At 47.4% G+C, this 23060-nt stretch overlaps 1 protein-coding gene and 1 long non-coding RNA gene across 2 annotated transcripts in view; one reads left to right on the top strand and one right to left on the bottom strand.

The window, feature by feature from the left end:
* Positions 1–4166: 4166 nt before the first annotated feature.
* On the bottom strand, positions 4167–9880 carry C11H9orf152 (chromosome 11 C9orf152 homolog). The gene is made up of 2 exons (XM_046023495.1): positions 9479–9880; positions 4167–6886 (listed from the first exon to the last, which is right to left on the bottom strand). The coding sequence occupies exons 1-2, from the start codon at positions 9669–9671 to the stop codon at positions 6360–6362; spliced, it is 720 nt and encodes a 239-aa protein (XP_045879451.1). The 5' UTR covers positions 9672–9880; the 3' UTR covers positions 4167–6359.
* A 1780-nt stretch (positions 9881–11660) lies between these two features.
* Positions 11661–23060, top strand: part of LOC123953337 — a 39192-nt gene continuing 27792 nt past the window's right edge. The window contains exons 1-2 of the long non-coding RNA XR_006820862.1: positions 11661–11730; positions 15303–15400. This is a non-coding gene — a long non-coding RNA (uncharacterized LOC123953337). The remainder of the gene's footprint in view (positions 11731–15302; positions 15401–23060) is intronic.

Below are 23060 nucleotides of genomic sequence, written 5' to 3'. Positions count from 1 at the left end.
CTGAACGCTGACCACACATGAGAATCACCAGGGGGAGCTTTCAAAAAGTGCCCGTGATCCATACCAGTTGGTCTAGACAGGAGTCTGTTAAAAAAAAAAAAAAAAAAAAAGGAGGGGGTGAGAATTTAACAGAGAGAAATGAAAGCAAATGCCACCAAAGGACATGTACAGTGAACAATATTGGCTTTATTCATGATGGCAAAAAAATGGAACAGGACAATAGGAAAATATGGTTGGGAATTTTCTAGAATGCTGGAAATGTTTATCTTGATCTGTGCTCTGTGTGTATGTGTATCTATCTATGAAAATAGTGTATATCTTTAAGATATACACTAAAGATTAGTGCACTTCCCACATTATACATGTTTTATGCTTTGATTAAAAAGTAAACTATAGAATATCAATGCTCTGGCCCTAGTCTGGAGACTGTAATTTAATTGGATAGTCTCCAAGCCGCCGATGATTCTCTCGCGCAGTCGGGGATGGGAAGCACTGTCTTCGAGAACAGGGCCCACCCAGGTACATGCCTGAGGCTGGAGGGGCCAAAGGGGGCCCCCTGCTCACATGTGGGCCAACTCACCGGGGTTTGCCACAGTGAGCACTTGTTTTGAGTCTCCTTTGCACGCACACACCCTTTGGGGACCGGTGGTGATCCTTGGCTGGTCGGGGGTCTTCCCATCAATTTTGCCAGCGTGTGGTAGGAGAGCTCAGCAGAGAGGAGCCTGGGATCTGGGGGAATGTCCTCCCTAGTCCTCACATTGTGAGTGTGGCCACAGGTGCGGTGGGCAGAACCTTAAAAGGAGCGAGCAAGGGTCTGGTATTGGCGGAAGATCTGGCAAGTGGAACCTGAGCCTGGCAGGGGCGGGTGTCCACCGCTGGGGCGGGGGCAGAGAGGGGCTCTCTCAGAACCCTCTAACCAAGAGAGCACCGCGCTTCTTGTGCAGCAGAGCGGCTCCTGCGTTGGGAAAATATATGCTAATCAGATCTCAGATGGATTCTGCGGGAAAGCTCGGCTTAAAAACACTTGAAGTTTGGGTTGGCAGAAGGTGCCACCAGCAACTTTTCTCTTCCTTCTTCCATTTCTTGGCCAAGGCTGAGAGGCTGGCCTGCTGCCCGGCCTTGGTTATGATCCTGGACTTGAGGAATTCAGGGGGCGGATTAAAACAGCCAGGTGGTAGATTCATCAAGGAATAGACAAAGGGGAGATTAAAGGATTAAAAATACATAGTGTATTGTCTTCCCGGACAGAAGTGAACGGGAAATCTTAATGCAACTGCCACAAACCTAGAGCCAAGGAATAAAATTTTTTAAAATGAAATGTTCAATCCCTTGAATACTGTTTCTAGGAAGCGTATTGCTCATTAGCTGTGGAAGACACGTCATCACAGCAGTCAGAAAAAAAAAATCCAGTTCAGGAATTTATGTGCAGATGGAAAATGTGGATGCGGAGTCAGTTGGGTCTTTCTCAACAATAAGGAGGAAACCTAGAGGAATGTTTGTGCAAAGTAGGGATAACCAATGCCTGGAAGGCTGGAACAGGGTTAGGCGTTAAGAAGCAGAGTATTTCAGGGCGCCTGGGTGGCTCAGTGGCTTAAAGCCTCTGCCTTCGGCTCAGGTCATGATCCCAGGATCCTGGGATCGAGCCCCGCATCGGGCTCTCTGCTCGGCAAGGAGCCTGCTCCCACCCCCTGCCCTGCCTGCCTCTCTGCCCACTTGTGATCTCTGTCTGTCAAATAAATAAATAAAATCTTAAAAAAAAAAAAAAAGCAGAGTATTTTGAAAAAGTCTTAGGGTTCTCTCTGGCCTCCAGATAGAAGCACCAATTTCACCACCGTTTTCAAGTCAGAGTATTTGAAGAGGCTTTCCTAGCTATGATGATGTAGAACTAAATGAAAGGAAGGAATCGGTAGGAAGCAGTGTAACACAGCAGTGTTGAAAGAGAAACTGAGATGTAGTAAACATTTAAAGAGTTTATTTGAGCAAAAAACCATTCAGATCCGACAGCCGCAGACTAAAAGTGCTTATTAGGCGTGCCCCACCAACAGGAGCTCAGGGACAGACTTTCATCTAGCAGACGGGGAAGCAACGTGAGGAAGTTACTGATTGATGATAACCCAGTGCCTGGTCGGTTGTGTGTGGCTGCTTGTCCTTGCGTTTCAGTTTTGTAACCTGGAGACATCAAGTTGGATTGGGTTTGCTTCTCTTGCAAAGGTGGTGGTAGGTCATGGGTGCAGAGACAGCTTCTGCCTGTGTGCCCAGGCCCCGGCCGGGCCAGCAGAGAGGAGATGAGACCGGGGCACCCAGGACAGAGAGGTGGAACTCTGATGCGTTGGGGGTGGGCGGGCTGCAGCTAGGGGAGGGAGTCCATCATCTCCAGGAGCCTGTGGGGCCCCCACATGTCCACACCAAGCCCACAGACCATGAGCTAGCCAAGGGAAGGCAGACCCAAAACACCACAGCCAGTCATGTAAAGAGCCGTCTGTGCTTTCTCCGCACCTTCCACCTCATGCCAAAAGGCTGTACCCTCGGAACAATAGAGGGCTGTGGGAGCAAGGAGACCAGGTCCCCCAATGCTGGCCTTAAAAGTCTGTGCAGCCTGGCTGTGAGGGGCAGGGAGGGAGGTCCGTAGGGTCTGACTAGAGTGAGAGATGAGAACGGGGATAAGTTAGGGAATCAGGCTGAGGTGGCATGAGGGGAGTCTGCCCCCTAGTGGGGATGCATAGAATTGCCAGCTAATGCCAAGGACCCTCCTGTCCTTGCTCCCGTCCCCAGGAGCTATTCTCACCTCGTGTCTAACTCAGTCAAGGTCATGTCTCCCAAAGGCAATGCTGAGACTGGAGCCCAGAAGACTGAAGCCTATCGCCAGCAGCACGTCGGGGTGTCCTCGCTGTGGTCGGAAGGCTAAGAGGCCCGATGTGGGTTGGTCTCTAGTGGCCAAGCACCTTCCTCTGCAAGCCCCGTGGAGAGTGTGGGAAGAGGTTAGCTGCAGTCCCGCCCAGCCCAGGAGAGAGGAAATCGGAGCTGTGGGTGGTATGACAGCCCAGACTCAGCTGAGCCCTTTGCCCGAGCACGGTGCCAGCCCATGGGTTGGTAGAAGTGCGAGTGTGATTGAGCAACGGGGGCGTGGTTCTGGTCCAGTGCTCGCGGCAGAAGCAGCCTTGTGGGAAGAGGAAGGGTTCCAAACCAGTACGGCTCTTGCCCTCTCTCCCTTCAACTCTCTGAGGGGAACGCTTGATCCTCAGCCACCCTCCGACACCTCCCCCGCCACCCGGTCCCGAGTATGAGAACCACTCAGTCCCAGGGAAGGCCAGGCCTCTGGGGCAAAGGTGTCTCCCTGTCAGGTCAGCCGCGATGGCAGGCGGCAGTTGGCTCTGACCTGGACTTGGTGACAAATGACCTGGCCTGTTCTTGGCTGAAAAGTTCTACCACTCAGGGATTGCCTCTTGGATTCTGGCCTTTCATTCATTCATTCATTTTTTTGAGAGGGTGCAGGGGAGGGGCAAATGGAGAGGGAGAGAGAGAGAGAGTCTTGAGCAGACTCCCCCCTGAGTGTGGAATCCGACACAGGACTCCATCTCACGACCCTGAGACCATGACCTGAGCCGAAATCAAGAGGCGGCTGCTTATCTGACTGAGCCACGCAGGTGCCCTGGACTCTGGCTCTTTAAACCCTGGCTCGAGAAGAAGCAACTTCAGACAGAGGAATGTGGATCTAGAAAAGGGCTTTGTGGAAGGCTTGCAGTTAGGGGAGTGAGCCGGGCCACGTCTTGCCTCTCAAGGTCTGTACCTCCCCAGCACCCCGGCTCTCCGGCTCTCCTCAGTCAGGGTCCTGATCTTCAGTGTCCGATTGGAAAAATCCTTAGAGATTTTTCAATTAAATAAATTATGCATTTTCAGGATTCATTCTGGACCCTGTCTTCTCTCCACACTCGGTAGAGGTCCGCTGGCGTTCCTTTGTCCTTTTCAGTACCTCCACACGCTCATGCCACTTACACTCATGTCCAGCCAGGAACTTTGGCCTCAGGTGTCCACTGGACCATTTGATATCTGTATCTGTGTGTCTCACGAACATCTCAAACACAGGATCCCTCCAACTGAACCTCTACTCTTCCTTCAGTAAATCCTAATGACTCTAGCTCCAAAATACCTACACAATGTACCCACTTTTCCCCCATATCTTCGGCTCCTACTCATGCTTGAAATAACAGCATCTTTCCCACTGAACTTGCCTTGGCCATTTTTCCCCTAGTGTTGCCTCTTAATGTGACCCTCAACTCATTCTCTATAGAAGGATCAGAATAATCTGGTTAAACTACAAATTAAATCATTGTAGTCTCATATGTAATGTAATATGTAGTCTCTTCATGGCTACTCCCTGTATTCAGAATGAAATCTATCTGACCCCCATTGGCCGTGCTAGCCATTAGTGCTGCTCACCTGTGCCTTCCATTTCCTCTCTCCTCCCAGGCACGTGGGACAATTGCATATCCCTGAAGTGAAGCTAGGACCGTGAGACTTGCTTTGGGCAATGAAATGTAAGTAGAAGTGATTTGAAAGCTGGTGCATGACGATTAGTGAGGGCACTTTCTTCTCCTGCCACAGCGATTAGGAAAACAAGTGTTGATATTGTAGAGATTTGGGAAGTTCGCCCAAATACACGTGGACTTTTTTTTGAGTCACAACAATCTCATGTTGTGAGATTGGAGGGTTTGTTTCTGCAGCAAAACACAGTCTATCCTGACTAATACATGGTAGAAAGAGGGGTTGCATGCAGCAGTCCTCTTCAAAACAAAGCAAAGGACAAAGGTTTTTCAGAAAATGTCCTTGTTTTTCATTAGACTAAAAAAAAAAATTAGCAATGGCTCTATTGATTACTCCCAGAAATCCAGTCCCCAAATTGGAGTGGATTTCTGGGTGATCTAAGAAGCAAGTACACATGGATTTTTGCCAAGTGACGACACACCTAGTTAACGGCTCTGGGTGCAGATGGACAAGACTGGATCACTGTTGGGGCAAAAAGAGGAAAATACAAGTGAAACTTTACAGAGAGATGATCTGATATGAGGGAAAGGCACCTTCGGTGTGTTTAAATATCATTACTAAAGTTAAACATTAACCAGGAGAGACCTACTTTCTTCCCATCACCCAAGCAGTAACACCTGCTTCCCTTTGGTTTTAAGGTTAACATAACCCAGGAAGGATCTGCGTGCTTCAAATTCAGCTGAAAAGGAAGGAGTTTGTGGGGAATATGTATTTTCTTTTTTTTTTTTTTAAGATTTTATTTATTTATTTGACAGAGAGAGATCACAAGCAGATAGAGAGGCAGGCAGAGAGAGAGAGAGGGAAGGAGGCTCCCTGCTGAGCAGAGAGCCCGATGCGGGACTCGATCCCAGGACCCCGAGATCATGACCTGAGCCGAAGGCAGCGGCTTAACCCACTGACCCACCCAGGCGCCCCATGGGAATATGTATTTTCTAAACAGGAGCATTTCCTTGTCTCCTGCTCAGGCTCCTCTTACCATATATCTTCAATGACTGACAGTGTTTAATAACTTAATTAGGAGAGAGAGAGAGAAAGGGAGGGAGGGTGAGAAAACAGGTAAGTGAGAAGGATGGATGGATAGAAGGAAGGAAGGAAGGCAGGTAGGTAGGAAGGGAAGAACAGAGGGAAGGAAGGAAATATACCTGTGATGACCTTGGAATGTGCAGTCTCAGTGAGGGGGAGAGATGGCCAACCTTCCTGAACATGCCTTAAACACACAAAACAGTAGAGTTTTTCTTTTAACCCACAGTGACCATACTTTGGGAGCCTCAGCTGAAATGGTATGGTCACTACCAAGGAATCTAGTGACTTCTCAGTGAGCTGGCCTCCAGACACAGTAACAAGAAAAAGGCAAGTCTCAGAGCTCATCTTCTCCAGATCATGTGAGAAATCATCAGAACATATTGAAAACAAGGCTGCGCACACCCATTGACTCTAGGGCCCCCGCTAAGGCATTCCTATGGCTAGGGTGCCAGTGTTAGTTCCAAAATGCCCACTTCTAGGGACAGAGAAGATGCCTATGGGGCCTCCCCAAGGAATGGGCATCTAGGGCTCCAGTCATGTCTTCATATACAAGCACAGTGGGGCCACCCTGATCAGCCACACTCTTTCATCCTAGACCAAGTGAGATCTGGCCTAGGCAATCTCTTCTTTTCTCAAGGACAAGACCATGCCACCATGAAGTTCAAAATCCCTACCACTGAGTTAGTCTGGTTCTTGCTCATAGCTAGAGGCCCGACTCATGGCTCTGCCTCCTGGGTTCTTGGATGCGGCCATCCATGGTTTCAACGTTGAGACATCTCGCTGAGTAGGAAGCTTTAGGCTGGGCCATACAAGCCCAGGTTCCTGGCAGTTTGAGAGATCCTGGGCGTTTTCCTCTGGGGAAATGGATAGTGAGCTGGTTTTCCAGACCTGTGTGCGTTCTTCTTGGAAAGAGGGTGCTGAATATCCATTTTCAAGCCGGATCCCACTGCCTTTGTCTGGGCATTGCCCACCGGACATTCACACTGGGCTGTTGGTAGGTTGGTGGTCCCTTGCGGGGTCGTCTGATTGTTTTCAAACAGGCCTGGGTCTCCTTCCTGAGGGAGCCTCTGCTCGGACCCCATGAACTTGTTCTTGTGTTTTACTGGAAGACTGATTTCCTGGTGGAAGGTTTGAACGCAGCGGTACATCTCCAGATGTGCGTGCCATGGAGAGTCAGGGCCCCGAAGACAGCCTCCGTCAGCCTCCTCCAGCGTCCCCTCTGCCTCCAGATCTGCCTCTCCCAGGGACACTGAATGCCTTCTCTCCTTGTTAATCCAAACAGGACTGACCACGGACTCAGCAGGAGCAGGCGTGTATCCTCCTGACAAAGCAAGGCACGAGCAGGGTCACCACTGGCAGGTATATGGCAGCTCTCATTCTGGGGGTCTCAGAGGTCTCGAGACATAGGAATGTTATCCCAAACATGTGTTTACACAAAGATGTGGATCACATGTGATCCCACTTGCACCTGCTCACACCTGTACCCTCCCTCCCCTGCCCACACACTCACACCCACACAAACCCTCTCTAACACATACACACACTCATGCACATGTACTCATTCACTCAACAAGTATTTATTGAGCACTTATTATGTGCCGAGCATCATTCATTCTAGGTTCAGGGACTATGGCAGCAAACGAGACACAATCCACATCTTCACGGATAGGTTCTAGTGGGCTAGGAAAACACTAAGCAATCGAATGCGTTACAAGAAAATTGCAGGTAGGAACCGATGCTATGAAGAAAATCTGAAGCAGAACAGAGTTTAATAATCGACTCCAGTTCCTAACTGCAGCGAGGGAGTGACCCCAGGGCAGAGCGAAGGAACGAGCGTTCAGACTGGAAGAATGGAACAGAGTCACAGGCACTGGCCAGTGGAAAAGATGACTCTTCACCTCCAGGGCTTTCTGTTCTGGGATTCCCATAATGGGTTAGCCGCCCAAGGAGCAGGAGGGAGGAGCAGTATTTCAGCTCCTTTTGGAGGACTGGTGCATCGCCTTCTCCCACCCCTCCGACACTGATTCGGGAGCACAGTTACAGCAGCTCCGGCTTCTCCGAACTGGCTGCAGGGATGACCGTCCAGACCAGTGTCTCTTTTTGTCGGGCACCTGTTTTTACCACCTTGTGGCAAAGGACAGTTTATTGTCAACCCTCGGTGGCAGAGAGGGTTGTGGCAGTGACTGAATGGCGTTCCAAAGAGAGCTGGTCTGTTGCCGCTGAATCATGAGTGGGGCTCCCTTGAGCCTCCTGGCACTTGTCCCTGTGGGAGGCCCTGGATGGGATGGGTGTGCACAGGAGGGCAGAGACGGTGCTGAGGTATGAAGGCAGAAGGAAGCCCCTAGAGCTCCGGGCCCGGGAGTCTGAGGGAAATCGGACTGGCAGGGCCATCTCTGCAAACCGTGGAGGGACTGAAATGTGTTCCCACTTCAGGACGAACTGATTTTTCTCGACATGAACACCCCGACTGAAAGTCCAGAATGCTATGTACTTGTTTGGGAAGAGGAGGAGAGGGCACGTGGTAGGAGAACCTTGGAACTAGTATCCTTCCCATTATTTCTGGGCGGATGGGCAGGACTTGGTTGCAGAAAGGAGCCTCCTTCCCTGTCAGTCCCAGCCCGGGGTCCACAGAGGACAAGGAAAAAGACCAAGCGGGGGGTACACTTGGACCCCGACCCCAAAGAGATCCTGCTGAGTGGCTGACTTCACCTGGGAGTCAGAAGCCTTCCCTGACAAAGCAGAGTCTGGTCCGACCAGGCTTCTGGCATTAACCTGTCCAAACTGATCACGTGACGATAGCTGGGGGAGGGGGGGGAGCACACTGAGTTACAGAGTGTGGGAGAAAGATCCAGAGGGGAGGGTTGGGGCAGGGGCATGTCGAGTTGGCCTGTCTCTGCAATGTGAGTCCGAATTGTGGGTCTGCTGAGCATGGTATTCTCTTGCTTTGATGAGTGGTTTAATTTCATGTTTGCTGAATGACTGAATGAATAAACATGTTTGGGGATGGACTAGACCTTTAGGGACATTTTGGTGTCCACCCTGCAGAGATGGGGTGTATCTGGCTGTGCCAGTTCAGTTCACACAGAACAGCCCCAGGAATGGGAGATGGGCACCTTCCGCTCCGTGGGACCACTTTTATCTCCACAAGGCAGCACACTTCCTGTCCCAGATGGTGAAGTCCGTCTGGCCCCTGATTCCTTCCCAGCTGGCCTAGCATAGGGTGGACTGCTCAGGGAGTCCTGAAGAAACTCTCAGGCACAGCGTTGACCTTCCCACCTCCCTCCACCCATTCATTCCTCTGTTAGAGGGAAGGGCTAGGACGGAGCCTGGAGCCTTACGTTCCTAACTTCCTCCAGGAACAAAAATCCGAGTTCCCAGAGGGAAGAGGCATTCTCTCTTTGAGGCTTCTGTATCTCATGCCTCCTTAGAAGTTGCCTGAGACCATGATAAGCAAGCTCCATGAGCCTAGGTTCCTGAGCGCCACGTGTCCTCTGGCCCATGCCGGGCTGTTGGGAGCACCACATCCGCTCTCTCCAGGGCTAGTTTCTCTGCTTTGCAGGAGGCGAGACCCAGCCAGGAAAGCACTCCCATCGCCCCCCCCCCCCCGGCCCAGCAGGGGGCCAAGCCGCCTCCACCAGGCAGAACAGTCTGGCAAGGTGAGAACCTAAGAGCAGAGGCCAGATATGGTGGCGGGCGGCTGGCTGGATGCCTGGCTGAGGCCCCTGCAGGGGAACTGAGCCAAGCAGAGCTGCCCAGAACTGGCCTCCCCGCTCTGCTGGCATGCCTGCTCTTTCCCACCAGGAGGGCCCACAGAGCCCCTGCCAGCCCGGCCGCAGCCCACCACCCATTGTGCCCAGGCCAGGCCCTCCTCCCTCTGCTTTTGGCTTTTATCCCAGCACCTGCCCAGCCCTACCTGTAGGGAGCACCACCAGGTAGGCCCGCGCCCTCTGCTGCCTTCGAAAGCCTTCGTACTGGGCTCGCAGGACCTGGATGCTGAGCGGGGGCTCTTTCCCCGGGGCCTGAGTGCCCGAGCCCTCAGCCATGAAGCAAGACTCCAGCTGCCAGAAATGCAGCAGGGCAGGGCAGAAACAGGGCCACCCCTTCATCTGGATCCGGGAGAAAAGCAAACAGTGATGGGCGGGGCATGGGAGGGAGAGAAGGAGCGGTGGGGGGTGGGAGGGGGAGTGAGGAGGGCAGGTGGAAAGGTGGGGGGAAGGGGAAGAGGAGAGGGAGGAAAAGGTAGGGAAGATGAAGGGAGATGGAGGGGAGGCAGCAGTAAGTGGAAAGTGGGGAAGGAGTGAAGCTAAGGCAAGGGGAGAAAGACGGGTGAGGGGAGGAGGTAGGGAGTCATGGGGGGGGCAGGAGAGGGGAAGCGAGGAGGAAAAGAAGGGGTCAGAGGGGAGAGGGGAAAAAAGGGGTCCCCAAGAAGGAAGGAACAGAGGAGGAAGGTGGTAGGGCAAAGGGGGCTGACGGATGAGAGGGGAGGGAGGAGATGGGGGCAGGTGCCTGCAGGGGGGAGGAGGGACCTGGAGTGAGACGGAGGGGCATGGGGTGAGGGAGGAGGACGGAAGAAAGAGCAAGGCTCACACAGCTGCTCCGAGTCCTTCTGGGTGCCCAGGGAGGCCCCGTGCTCCAGGTCCTTCACTGCTGGATCCCAGTGTTCAGAGTCTAACTCCCAGAGCTCCTGCGCAGTCTCCCGTGTCCCCGCTGAGCGGGAGCTGATGCTGGGCTGGGCCAGGCTCAGCTCACACCTCTTGGACTGAAACCTGGAATCTCATGGGCAAACCTGTTCGTTTGGTTTCGATGGAAAAGGAGCACCTTCTGTAGCCTCACAAAGCTGGTGCCTCAGGGATGTGCCCACTGCAGCCATGCCTGCGGGAACCCCAGCAGCAAAGGTGCCCCCCAATCTCCATTCATCCAGCACACACATCCCAGGAGGAAGCCCGGCCCCAAAGCCTGCCCTGGAGACAGAGCCAGGGGAGCCCTGTCCTCTGGTCAGCTGCAGCTCTCTGACATTGCGCGAGCCTGCTCCGTCTCAGCCTTCTCCAGCCAAGCAGGGAGCTGGTGTTTCTCTTACCCACAGCAAGGTGCACCCTCACCCCTGCTGGCCAGCCCCACCAGCTCTATATCCCCTTGGAATCCTAGACTCTCTCTCCCCTGCGCCAGCTTGGATCCATCCTTGTGACTTTCGGTCAGTGAAGTCCCTTTCTATCTTGTCCTAACATGAGGCTTGCAGAGAACCAAATTTCCCAGCACACCTGTGGAGGCCGTGGAGAGGGTAGTGGCTGAATTCTAGAGCCGTTCTGGAGCTGAACTGCATGGGGTCTAGTCACCAGGAGTGGGAGTGAGAGATGGATGGGAAGTCTGCCCTGGGCAGTGTGTTTCCGAGGGCTGCTCTAATGGAGTGCCACAGACTGGGAACGTAAATGACAGAAATGTATTAGAATTCTGGAGGCCAGGAGTCGGTGATGAAGGCATCAGCAGGGCTGGTCTTTTTCTGGGGACTCTGAGACAATCTGTTTAAGGCCTTTCCCCTGGCTCCTTTGGGTTTGCTGGCAATCTCTGATGTTCCTTGGCCTGCAAAAACATCACTCGATCTCTGTCCTTGTATTCATCTAGGGATCTCCCTGTGTGCCCGTCTCCATGTCCAGATTTCCCCTTTTATGAGGACAACAGTCATGTTGGATTAGGGCCAACTCTAATGACCTCATCTTAACTAATTATATCTGCAATGACCCTATTTCCAAAATACGGTCACATTCAGAAGTCCTGGGGTTAGAACTTCAACGTATGAATTTGGAGGGGGACACAATTTAACCCGTATCAGGTAGATGAATGGTAGTTCTGGTCACAGAGCTGGGCCCAGGACAGGAGCAGACTGGAGTGTGGGAGAGGAGAAGGGGTGTGTTTCAGGTGTTGTGTTAGGGATGCCTGTGGTTTGGGGTCTTCAGGAGGGGATCAGCAGCTCGGTGGAGACGTGCAAGTGTCGTCCTTGGTGAAAATGATACCGTTGGCTCTCAGAGAAGTTGACTCGTGCTCTGGATATTCACTTACAGGTTTTTCTTTGATGCTTGTCTGCAGTTCTTATGGTGACTCTTCCCAGGAGCAGAATTGCTGAGTCATACAGTTGTTGCCTGTTGTTTTCATTGCAAAACTCCCTTGGCTGTAAGTATATTGCATTCTGAGGATATTAAAAAAATATTTGCATTGTCTGCTTTCGCTTCTCTGTTGATATGCCAAGAACTCTGCCCTAGAGCAGGCTGGCCTTTGCAAGTTGGTGTGTTTGGTGTTTTGGAAAGAGGATCACCGTTTATAATTTCTCATCATGCCATGACAAAATAACTCCCTGTCTAAACCAGGAACTGTCTGACTTTCTTTCCTAGCACTATTATGTCAGCTAAATGAAAAGTCCAGCATAAAAATGTGCAAAAGTTTTCCCAAATTTTTTTGTGACGTCCTATCAGAATCATTACCTGTGCAATTAGAGCTACATGTAATGACTGTGCAATCTTATTAAGTGAGGTGAAGAGGCACTGTGGTGACCAGGTTCTGGAGTCTCCCACCAGAACACCTGGGTTTTCATCCTAGCTGTGCCACTTACTGGTTGTGAAATCTGTTTTCTTAATCGCCCCAGTTTCCCCATCTGTAAAATGGGCCAATAATAGTTACCATTTACCCATCTGTAAAATGGTGCTAATAATACTACCTTTATGAGGGTATGAAGTCCTTAGAACAGTGTCTGGTGTGAGGTCAGCGCTATAAGAACTTGTTGGAGACAAACTGACAGATTGGTCCAGGTAATTTCATACCTTTAATTACGATAATAAGTTAATAGTACAAGTTCTTCTCAAGAAGGATCTTATTGATTTTTAGTTTTGACAATGCCTGTCACTTTCTGTTAAAAAATATTTCCCACCACCCTCCAAAATAAAGCATATAAAAGTTATTGAAGGAATCCTCTGGGACAACTACTTAATACTTAATTTCAAATACCTAAAAAGAGATATTTCAAAATTTAAAAAGAATTTTACTAATGATAAACACAATGCACTAGAAGAATAACAGCCTCCACGTTTTGTCTTTGAACTTAAGATTCAATTCATTCACCATATATTTCATCTGACAAGTACTTACTCAGCTACTACAATGTGCCAGACTCAGTAATCGACCAGTGCAGAATAGCAAATTAAACAGACATTATCCGCATGAAACGTCCAATGCAGTTGTGGGGAAAGAACTGTTATCATTTATGATAAGAACGAGGTGAAGAGAATACAATACGTAATTTAAATTAAATTAAATATATAGGGGCTCCTGGGTGGCTCAGTGGGTTAAAGCCTCTACCTTCGGCTCAGGTCATGATCCCAGGGTTCTGGGATCGATCCCCGCATCGGGCTCTCTGCTCTGTGGACAGCCTGCTTCCCCCTCTCTCTCTGCCTGCCTCTCTGCCTACTTGTGATCTCTGTCTGTCAAATAAATAAATAAAATCTTAAAAAAAAAGAAATTAAATATATAGTAATTTAAATTAAATATATTTAATAAATTAAATTAAATTAATTAAATATATAGCATTTGGGGGAGTTCCCAATTTTTAGAATGTATGTAATAAATGTTACCTATGATTATTATTCCAATAATGATTATCATTTATCCAGTTTATTCACTGTAAAAAAAAAAAAAATCCATCATCTTAAAGTTGCCTGCCCTCTAGTGAGGACCTTAAGTCATAGCCACACAAACAACTGAGAAAGGTTGAGGGGTTTTGGTGTTTCTACTGCTTCTAAGGAGCGCTGGCTGGTTCAGCTATCAGGCCCCATAAACCTATAAATTTCTCCAGAGGGCTTCTTTACGCATGCTCAGTGCCAAGTGACCTCACTGCCCTCCCTGGGCCCATCTATGACTAGTCAGTGCCTATGAAGTGGCCTGGGGTAGAAGTTCTACTGAATAGGCCTAACCCTTCAGGAGGTGACAGGCCCAACTAACCAGGCTTCACATAGAGCAAGAGAGAACCACTGAATCCACAGTCAAAGGAAAAGGATGGGAAGTATTTGATGGTGGGAGACCATCGGGACCAAGAATGCCTGCTACTGACCAGGCAGGGGTGCCTCTCATTCCCAAAATATTCCAGCAGCAGCTCCAAGCAAGTCCAAGTGGGTTTGTGAACATTGCCTTGTTCTTCCCTTCCCTGAATATCTTTACCATAACCCTGAGTTAACCCACGTGGGTCCAGTGTCAAAGAGCCTTACCAAAGATGCTTTGGGTATGCTGTCCCATTTCATCCCACCAGCTCCTGGGAAAGAGTTATTATTCCCCCGTTACAGGGGCTCAGAGAAGTTGTGTAACCTACGCAGGGTGCCACAGCTAATAACTGGAAGGACAGGATTTGCGCCGACATCATTCTGCTTCCGGAGCTGGCGTTCCTGCCCATAAAGTGTATCCCATGCGGGGCGCCTGGGTGGCTCAGTAGGTTAAAGCCTCTGCCTTCAGCTCAGGTCATGATCTCAGGGTCCTGGGATCAAGCCCCCGCATGGGGCTCTCCACTCAGTGGGGAGCCTGCTCCTCTCTCTCTCTCTCTGCCTGGTGCTCTGCCTACTTGTGATCTCTGTCTGTCAAATAAATAAATAAAATCTTTTTTAAAAAAAAAGTACATCCCATGATACTGAAACCTGAGTCTAACGGGGGTCTGAGATTAGATACTCGTCCACAATTTATTATCAGCAAAACGCTCTTTTAAAAAAACCTAGTTTAAAAAACTTTAATCAGGTTCTCAGAAAATGTTTTGTACGAGCTTTAAAAATAAGATAACATCCAGGGGAGCACCTGGTAGACTACTGTGGCTCGATCTCAGGGCTGTGAGTTCCAGCCCCATGTTGGGGGTGGAGCCTCGTTCAAATAAAAAATTGAAGTAATAATAATAGTAAGTTAACATCCAGGAACAATTTGATTCCTCGTTCCAAAATCTGTAAATTTTCCTTTAACCAACTCATCCTGAACCTGATCCTTGACTCAGAAGTCTTCCCCAGCCATTTGGGCCCACATTCTTGGGTTTTCTGTTTTTTAGTGTGATGGCTGCAGTTCGAAGATGTTTAAGCTAATTTGGGGGCTCTCGATCCTGTCTGCACAGTAAGAATCACTTGAGTAGCTTCTTATAGTTTCTGATGCCAGGGCTTCATCCCATACCCACTGGATCCAAATCACAGAAGGAAGGGGTGAGCCTTCGCTACTGTGTTACTTGCCAGCGTGCCACCAAAGTCAAGAACCACCGAGCTATTTCCATGGTGACTTATCAAGCTACCTAGCTTTGGAGAAACCTTTTCCTGGGAAGTCTGTTTGCAGAGATGCATTCATATTGGAGACTGGGGTGGGGGATGTGGAAGAAGGGATCGGCTTCAGGTCTCAATTTCCCTGCTCTGAGCCCTCTGTCCGATCTCAACATAGGTGTGTCCTCTCCACTGCAGCCTGTGAACTTGAGACCTGTTGCAAAGATTTGCGGAAGAAGAGCAAGCCTAATTTCGGAGACTCCCTACAGGGGCTGACCTGTCAATGTCGTAACCCAGGCTATGAGTTTCTGCTTAGACTGTGTTGTCCAAGCTCTGTGTCTCTGCTCTGCTGTTCACAAACAACACTGGGGGCCTCTTTCTAGCGTGTAAATCTGTGCACAGATCCAGATGTGTGCACTGAATGGCAAGGATATTTACGGAAAAACCTACTCTTCTCTGCTTTTGTTTCTGCCAAAGATTTCAGCTACATCTCTGGCTTCTGGAAGATGACTTTTGGATCCCAGCAGGTTTGGCTGATGACCCCTGGGCTTCCAGAAATCACGTGAACTAGTCAGGTGAGAGTTGCTCAATTTGACATCACTTCCCTGTCAAGTGTTGACATTCAACTCTTTGTGACATTGTATTTATTTCATTTATTTCTGATATGTGTTTTAGTGGGCTGTTTTTGTGTTTGGGTGGATTTGGAGAGGTGATAAGCCCAAGAACACAGAGGCTTTGGAGACCCAGAGCCAGGTTAAACATTTCCTGGAACCTCCCATCTCCTGGAATTTCTCTTTCCGTACCTCCTGGGTTGCTTAGTTCTTTCTCTTCAGAATTTCTGGGTGGAGACAGGCCTGGATGGCCTCCCCACTTCCTCAATGGTGAATCACTAAAGAAAAAGCCTTTTTTGAGTCTCTAGTTTCTGCGCCCCCAACTTTAGCCCAGCCCATCTGGGAGAGGGGCCATTCCTTTGAATAGTCAAAGGAGAAGCCATGAAGGGACACGTGGGGACTCAGCTGGTTAAGCATCTGACTCTTGGTTTCAGCTCAGGTCATGATCTCATGGGTCATGATCTCATGCGTCGTGAGATCGAGCCTCACATCAGTCTCTCAGCTCAGCACAGAGTCTGCTTGAGAGTCTATCCCTCTGCCCCTCCCCCCCTCTCATGCTCACTCTCTCTCTCTCCTTAGCCCAGTGATGGGTATTAAGGAGGACACATATTGCGTGGAGCCCTGGGTGTCATACACAAACAATGAATCATGGAACACTACATCAAAAACTAATGATGTACTGTATGGTGACTAACATAACATAATACAAATAAATCTTTAAAAAAGAAAGCAGCAATGAAAATGTGATTACATATATAAACAATACGGGTCTTCGGGCAGTTTGTGAAAATGGAGGACAGATTACCAAGTATCTAACCATCCTGACTTCTTCATGCCTGTAGTCTGCAGACGTGAGGAGACATGGAGTCAGATGGAGAAAGATTTGGGTCCATCCAGAAACAGGAATTTGTATTTTGCTTGAAGTCTAATGGACATATCACTCCTGATTGTTTATTGGCAATAATTACATCCCCAGAAAGTTGGCCTCACTTAGGGACCCAAGTGGACAGTGAATCTAAATTAAAGAAATTTCAAGACATACATAAACATATCAATACAGAAAACTCCCTTGAAATCAAACAGCTTAAACAGCGTAATATGTTTGTGATGAAGGTGGCACTACAGAGCCGGGGGTGGAGGGAGAGGCAGTAAACTGTGTTCCATAAACTGTGTTTAGTCCAATGGACATCCCTGTGGGGAAAGGTTAATCTTGACCTCTGCCTCCCATCGTACACAAAACCCAATTCCAGTTGGATTGTAGGTCCAAATTTTAAAAGACAGTAAGTCTTCTAGAAGAAATAATAGAATAAGTTCTGGGGGGGAGGCAAAGATAATTTAAACAGGACAGGAAAACCACTAATCATGGAGCATATTATTGATAAAATGGACTGCATTAAAATGAAGAAATCCTTGGTTACTTATTGAAGATATTATTAAGAGTAAAAATGCAAGGCACTGAATGGACATAGAAATACCAGTCAGTAGGTTCCTATCTAGAATATATAAAGAACTACAAACCATTAAGAAAACATAGACATTAATAAGACATAGAAAAAAGACAGGTACTTCAAAAAAATAAGTCAATAAGCATATAGAATGAGGTTTAATCTCCACAACACTGAAGTCAATAACAGGGCTTTTGATAATAGATTTAAAAGGAATGAAATATTCACAACAGCTTTCCTGGTTTCTTTGGGTAGCTCAATACTACATCTAATGACTGTTAGTTGAATTGACACTTGTCCTGCCATCATCAAATTGAACTGAATATGAATTTCTCATTTGAACCCATTATGATCATTTCTTCTATCTACAGATTCCATTTAAAATTTTTCTTCCTGCATATTAATCCTTCATCTCATTTTTCATTCTAGCACCTAGTTTCCAAATCATTTCTGCTACTTTCCATTGTTCTCTGTAGGGATTGTGCAGTCAGCCAAGCAAAGATTGCTTCCCCAGGACACACAATGCTTGGCTTAGTGTTGGTGTGGTGTTCAAGAGCTTCGAGCCAGTTCTCTACGTCAGCACTGACCTGTCTGTTCAGTATCATCCATTGCTCACTGCCTTCTCCTCTCCCAGTTCTGACAGCTCCCTGTGTGCATCTTTCCATGGGCAACTGATGTTTCATATTGCTTTCGTGGAGAATCTAGTTTACAGTCATACATACCAACATTGGCCAAAGAGAATTCCAAAGACCAGGTGTACACCATGGAATGGGAGTAATAAAATACTAGTTCCTTGAACTGGGAATGTATAAGCCAGTGTCCCCCAGCTCCTTTCTGTGTTTTACAATAGCGGTTTGATTATTCAGATACCATGAGGCCAATGGAACAGGAGATGTCTGCCCCTGGAAAGGCAGCTGGTACTCACAGTTTTCATGAAGAAGGGCAGGAAAGGATGAGGGAAACCAAGGCAAGTGTCTTTATTGTGGGTTCCGCAGGATGGAGCAGGAGAGGCAGGCCAAACAGGCTGAGGGTCAGCGAGTTCAAATACTGGAGGTGGGCTCCAGGGCCCAGAAACTGTCCCCAGCTGCCTCCGACCTGGCTTCCCTTCGTGGTGATGTCAGGCCTCTCGTTTGGAGCTTCAAATTCTGAGCTGTGGTGGGTTCAGCTCACCTGAGCAGTGAGGGTCCTTCATTCCAACTTTTAGAAACACAACTATGTTTGGTTTTCAGCCAGGATGATGCTGGCTGGTGGGAGATAGTTGGAGAAGTCCCTGGGAAACCTTAGGCTTCTGTCCTTGTGACACATGGTGGAAATTCACATGATGGATTTAAAAAAATTTTTTAATTGATTCCAGTGCAGTTAACATACAGTGTCATATTATGTTTCCAGCGTACAATAGAGTGATTCAACACCTCCAGACATCGCCCAGTGCTCATCATGACAGGACTCATGAATCCATCTCTTATTTCACCCATCCCCCCAACTGCCTCCCCGCTGGTAACCCTCAGTTTGTTCTCGACAGTTAAGAGTCATTTGCTTGGTTTGTGTGTCTTTTTTTTTTTCCTTTGATCATTTGTTTCTTAAATTCCACATGAGTGAAATCTTATATTTGTCTTTCTCTGACTTATTTCGCTTGGCATTATACTGTCCAGCTCCATCCATCTTGTTGCAAATGGCAAGATTTCATTCTTTTTTTAAATTTTCCAAATAATTTTATTTTAATTTATTTTCACATCCTAAGTTTCTTTTCTTTTCTTTTTCAGTGTTCCAAGATTTATTGTTTATGCACCACACCTGGTGCTCCATATAATACGTGCCCTCCTCCATACCCACCATTGTATACTAACCACTGCACTACTGGTATTTACCCCAGAGATACAGATATAGTGAAAAGAAGGGCCATCTGTACCCCAGTGTTCATAGCAGCAATGGCCACAGTCACCAAACTGTGGAAAGAGCCAAGATGCCCTTCAACAGATGAATGGATTTTATTCTTTTTCTTTTATGGCTGAATACAATTGTGTATGTGTGTGTATGTGTGTGTGTGTGTGTGTGTGTATACCAAATCTTCTTTAACCATTCATCTATTAATAAACACAAGGTGGATTTTGAACATGCTCTGTTTTGGCCGTGGGGTGGTGAGGACAGGTGAATTGTGGCCCTGACTGTAAGAGCCTGATGGAGAAGTGGTGAGTTGGACAGGCTCAGGATTGGCTTGCATATGACAGTCACACTCATAGGTGAGTCCTTTCCTAGCACTAGGAATTGGCTGGCTCTGGGCTAAGCAGTCTTATCAGGGCCACTAAGATCCCACATGTCAAAACATCAGAATCAAAAGATATGCTTAATGCACTGTGTTCGAAAGACATGATGTTAAATGAAAGGCTGTATTTTCTACCATGTTTATCCAGTGGAAAATCATTACCATGAATCTGAAGCACAGTGTGTTTTGTTAAAAAAAAATCTCATGCTATTAAAAGGGTTAGAACCATTTTCCAGTATCGTTATCCAACAAACACAGTAACACACCAAGGGTTTTGTCCTTTTTGATCAATCTGCTGGCTTTGTGTATATAATTTTATCTCACAAGGTGCAACCCAGAATTACATTTGTTACTTCTGAATGATGCATTTGACATGAAGAATTCTCTTTTCTATTTCAGTGTTTTAATTAGTAGCTAAAGAATCATTTACCAAATAATATTAAGTTGTAAGGATTTAGTCAGACTTGAAGTTCAAGCTGTGGATTTGATCAGAATCATATTCTTATTAACTTCCATAAATAATTAAATATTCACTAATAAATAACCTATAGTGCCCTATTTCTGAATTTATATGGGTTATGCTCAATAAAGTCTGAAATTTTTATTGCTGCTAGTTTTTAAAATTTCCGCAGCCTTCTTGCTTGAAAATTTTCTCTTTTTCCCTTTCAGTTTTTTCTCTCCTATCATCCTATTTCTACTATGATCTTGACTTGAACTCATTTCAGTGATCTAAAAGATTAAAAACTAATGTGGGGTTGTTTTCAAATATTCAAATTTTGAATATATATATATTTTTTCAAAGATTTTACTTATTTATTTGTCAGAGAGATAGAGAGAGTACAGGCAGGCAGAGGCAGAGGGAGAAGCAGGCTCCCTGCGGAGCAAGGAGCCCGATGTGGGACTCGATCCCAGGATGCTGGGATCATGACCTGAGCTGAAGGCAGCCGATTAACAGACTGAGCCACCCAGGCGCCCCCAAATTTTGAATATATTTTAATCTAAAAATATAAATTAAAAGTTAAAAAGTAGAAAAATTAGAAAATTCTCATGTCTTCAAAAATTAGTTTTCCCTAAATATTCAGAATTGCCAGGGCACCTGGGTGGCTCAGTCGGTTAAGTACCTGACTCATGGTTTCAGCTCAGGTCATCATCTCAGGGTCATGAGATGGAGCCCCACGTTGGGCTCCATGCTCAGGGAGAAGTCTGCCTAAAACTCTCTCTCCCACGGCACCTGGATGACTCAGTGGTTAAAGCCTCTTCCTTAGGCTCAGGTCATGATCCCTGTGTCCTGGGATCAAGCCCCGCATCCTCAGCAGGGAGCCTGCTTCCCTTCCTCTCTCTCTGCCTTCCTCTCTGCCACTTATGATCTCTGTTTGTCAAATAAATAAATAAAAAATCTTTTGGGAGAAAAAAAAGACTCTCCCTCTGCCCCTCTCCCTCCATGCATGTAGGCACACCTGCACTGATCTCTCTCTCAAATAAATGTTCAAAATTGCATCAAAAATTAAGGAAAAAATATAAAGACATTAGTCAAAAAGGCCAACATCTTTACTTAATTTGTGAAAACAAATTGTTACTTTTATAAAAAAAATAATAAAGACCCACTTTAGTATTCAGTGTCCATCTACTTCCCAATATAAAGAAACATAATTAGTATCACATTTTCATGTATTACATCCAGGCCTATATGTTTATATACAAATTCAAGAATGATATGAATTCTGTAGTATTGCAAAATGTTCCTGGGTTGCCCGGTGCAACTGTTGCAAACTCTGCACCACTTTGTGAGAACCTCAGCAACAGAGACTTGAAACACCAAGAGAAGCAAGACAAAGATTTCTGTACCATGACCGGTCAATGATACTTTGTATTACAAGAATCAGCCCCCTCCAGGCTAAGAGTTGACCATGAAGAATGGATCTTTTCTTCTCTTCCCCATTTCTTCTTCTACTCCATTCCTCCCTGAACTCTACAGTTAACACCTGTCTCCCACAGACCAAATAGGTCTTGGCTGACCCAGTTACTGGTTGCTATGACACAAACTCAAAACCGAGGCTTGGGCGGAGAGAAATGTGTTGATTCTCTGATGGTGGTCACATGCGCTCTTTCACTAAGGTTCGTTCTAAAGCGTGCCTGTTGGAAACTGTATGCACAGATGCCTCGGGGGCATTTAACACTGTGGCGAATTAAGCCCTACAGTTTTTTCGTCTTGATATTAATTCCTGCAGATAATGATAGAACCTTATAGCTTCTACCTCTGAAATATCGCTTCTCAAAGTTTCGTGTTCTAAGAATCACTTAGAAAGAGCCTATTTAAAATGCATATTCCTGGGTCCCACCCCAGAAATTCTGCTTATATAGAATCTGCATTTGCTGGAAGTTTCCAGACCACTCTCTAAGAACCACTGATCTACCCATCTACGGTAGCACCTCCTCTTTAACTTTGTATTAACAATTCAGATCCCCGCCCCCCTACCATTTTCTCCCTGCATGGACGCCTGATACAATGGCTCCAGGAGAGACACTGATGTACCGATTCTCATTACCAGCTGCGCATTTCAATCACCTGGAGAACTTTGAAAAAAATTCCTGATGCCCCCGCTTTGTGCTTCGCTCGCTCCTAGCAATGAAATCCGACTCTGTGGGAGTGGCACCCCAGCTACCAGTATAGATTAAAGCAAACCCAGTAGATAGAACTGCGCAGCCAGAGTGGAGAATGACTGTTCTCATCATCCACTGCCTGCCTTGGTCTTTCTTCCCCTGCCTTAAAGTATTCTAAGGTTCCTTCTATCCTGGAGCAGAGCCTCCCCGCTGGTATCCCGGGGAAGCAAACAGCCTACAGGTGTGGCACAAAACATCGACCTACCAGTGATCGGGCTGCTCCTGGGCCCACGGGCTCACGCTGTAAGTAGCTTCTCCCAGAGCTCCCTAGATGCTAGCTTGAGTTGAGCTACGTTTGCTTTCTTCTCCAGGACCGTGTGGTCTCTGCTGCCCACTGTAGATGGGGACCCCATTGTGCGCAGAAGGAAAACAGGACCCAGGTGGACCAGGAAGCTCAACCCCAAGCGAGGGCTGCTTGGGGGAGGGGTGTCCTGTGAGCTGGGGTGGGTGGAAGGCCCATCCGCACCAGCAGCCCCCCAGGTCTCTGTCTTCACACGTACTCGGTTCTTTAACCGATTGTCACGGGTGTGCTCTCCGTGTGGTAATGGGGTGACACCCCCAGTAGTGCACACGTGTTCTGAAAACTAGTTGCCTTATCACTGGGAAGGGTTTGATCCAAAAACATGAACCTGGATTTGAAATCTGTTGGCATTATCGCTGTGAGTTGTTAACACTGTGTTGGGCTATGAAAAAAAAGGGAACTTTCTCTTAAACATCATTTCAGACGGTGGTTGTTAAATTGTCGCGTGTTTATCACCTTGTGTGATGCAAGTGTGTCGTCGTTGTTTTACCTGGATCGTTACTAGCTAAAATAGCAGAAAACTTGCAAAAGCTTGACCAGGAATTGTGTGTAGCATAACCTGCCCAAACAAAAACACTCCCAAACGTGTAAAAGCAGTTATTCACCTGACTTCAGGGTTTCAACAACATCAAAATTAGCAATTTCTGTTTACTCAAAGCAACTTCCTGGTCCATTCACTGGGTCGTGTTGAACGATTTCACGAAAAATGCTCGTTGACAGAGACTGCACAGCTGATGACCCTTCCAGAAGCTTCCTGTTCCTGAGTGCCAGACACGGACTGGAAGTGGTTTCTGGGCACAAAGAGCTCTGTGCTGTTTGCGTCTGTTACCAGAGGTCAGGGATGATGGTCATCATGGGAGAAAGAGGAAATGGGGCCAGGCAATTCTAGTATTTCTCAATTCGTAACACGAGATTTTTTTTTTAACATGAGATTAAAAAAAAAAAAAGTTGTGA

This window comes from Meles meles, chromosome 11 (genome assembly GCF_922984935.1).
Source record: "Meles meles chromosome 11, mMelMel3.1 paternal haplotype, whole genome shotgun sequence".
NCBI lineage: Eukaryota > Metazoa > Chordata > Mammalia > Carnivora > Mustelidae > Meles > Meles meles.
This window is presented reverse-complemented; position numbering and strand designations above follow the sequence as displayed.

What these genes read in the sequence shown, in the direction of transcription:
- C11H9orf152 (XM_046023495.1), bottom strand. Translation starts at nt 9,671, where the DNA reads ATGAAGGGGTGGCCCTGTTTCTGCCCTGCCCTGCTGCATTTCTGGCAG. An exon ending in CCTGGTGGTGCTCCCTACAG is followed by an intron (nt 6,887 to 9,478) that starts GTAGGGCTGGGC and finishes TTGCTTTGTCAG; the next exon opens with GAGGATACACGCCTGCTCCT.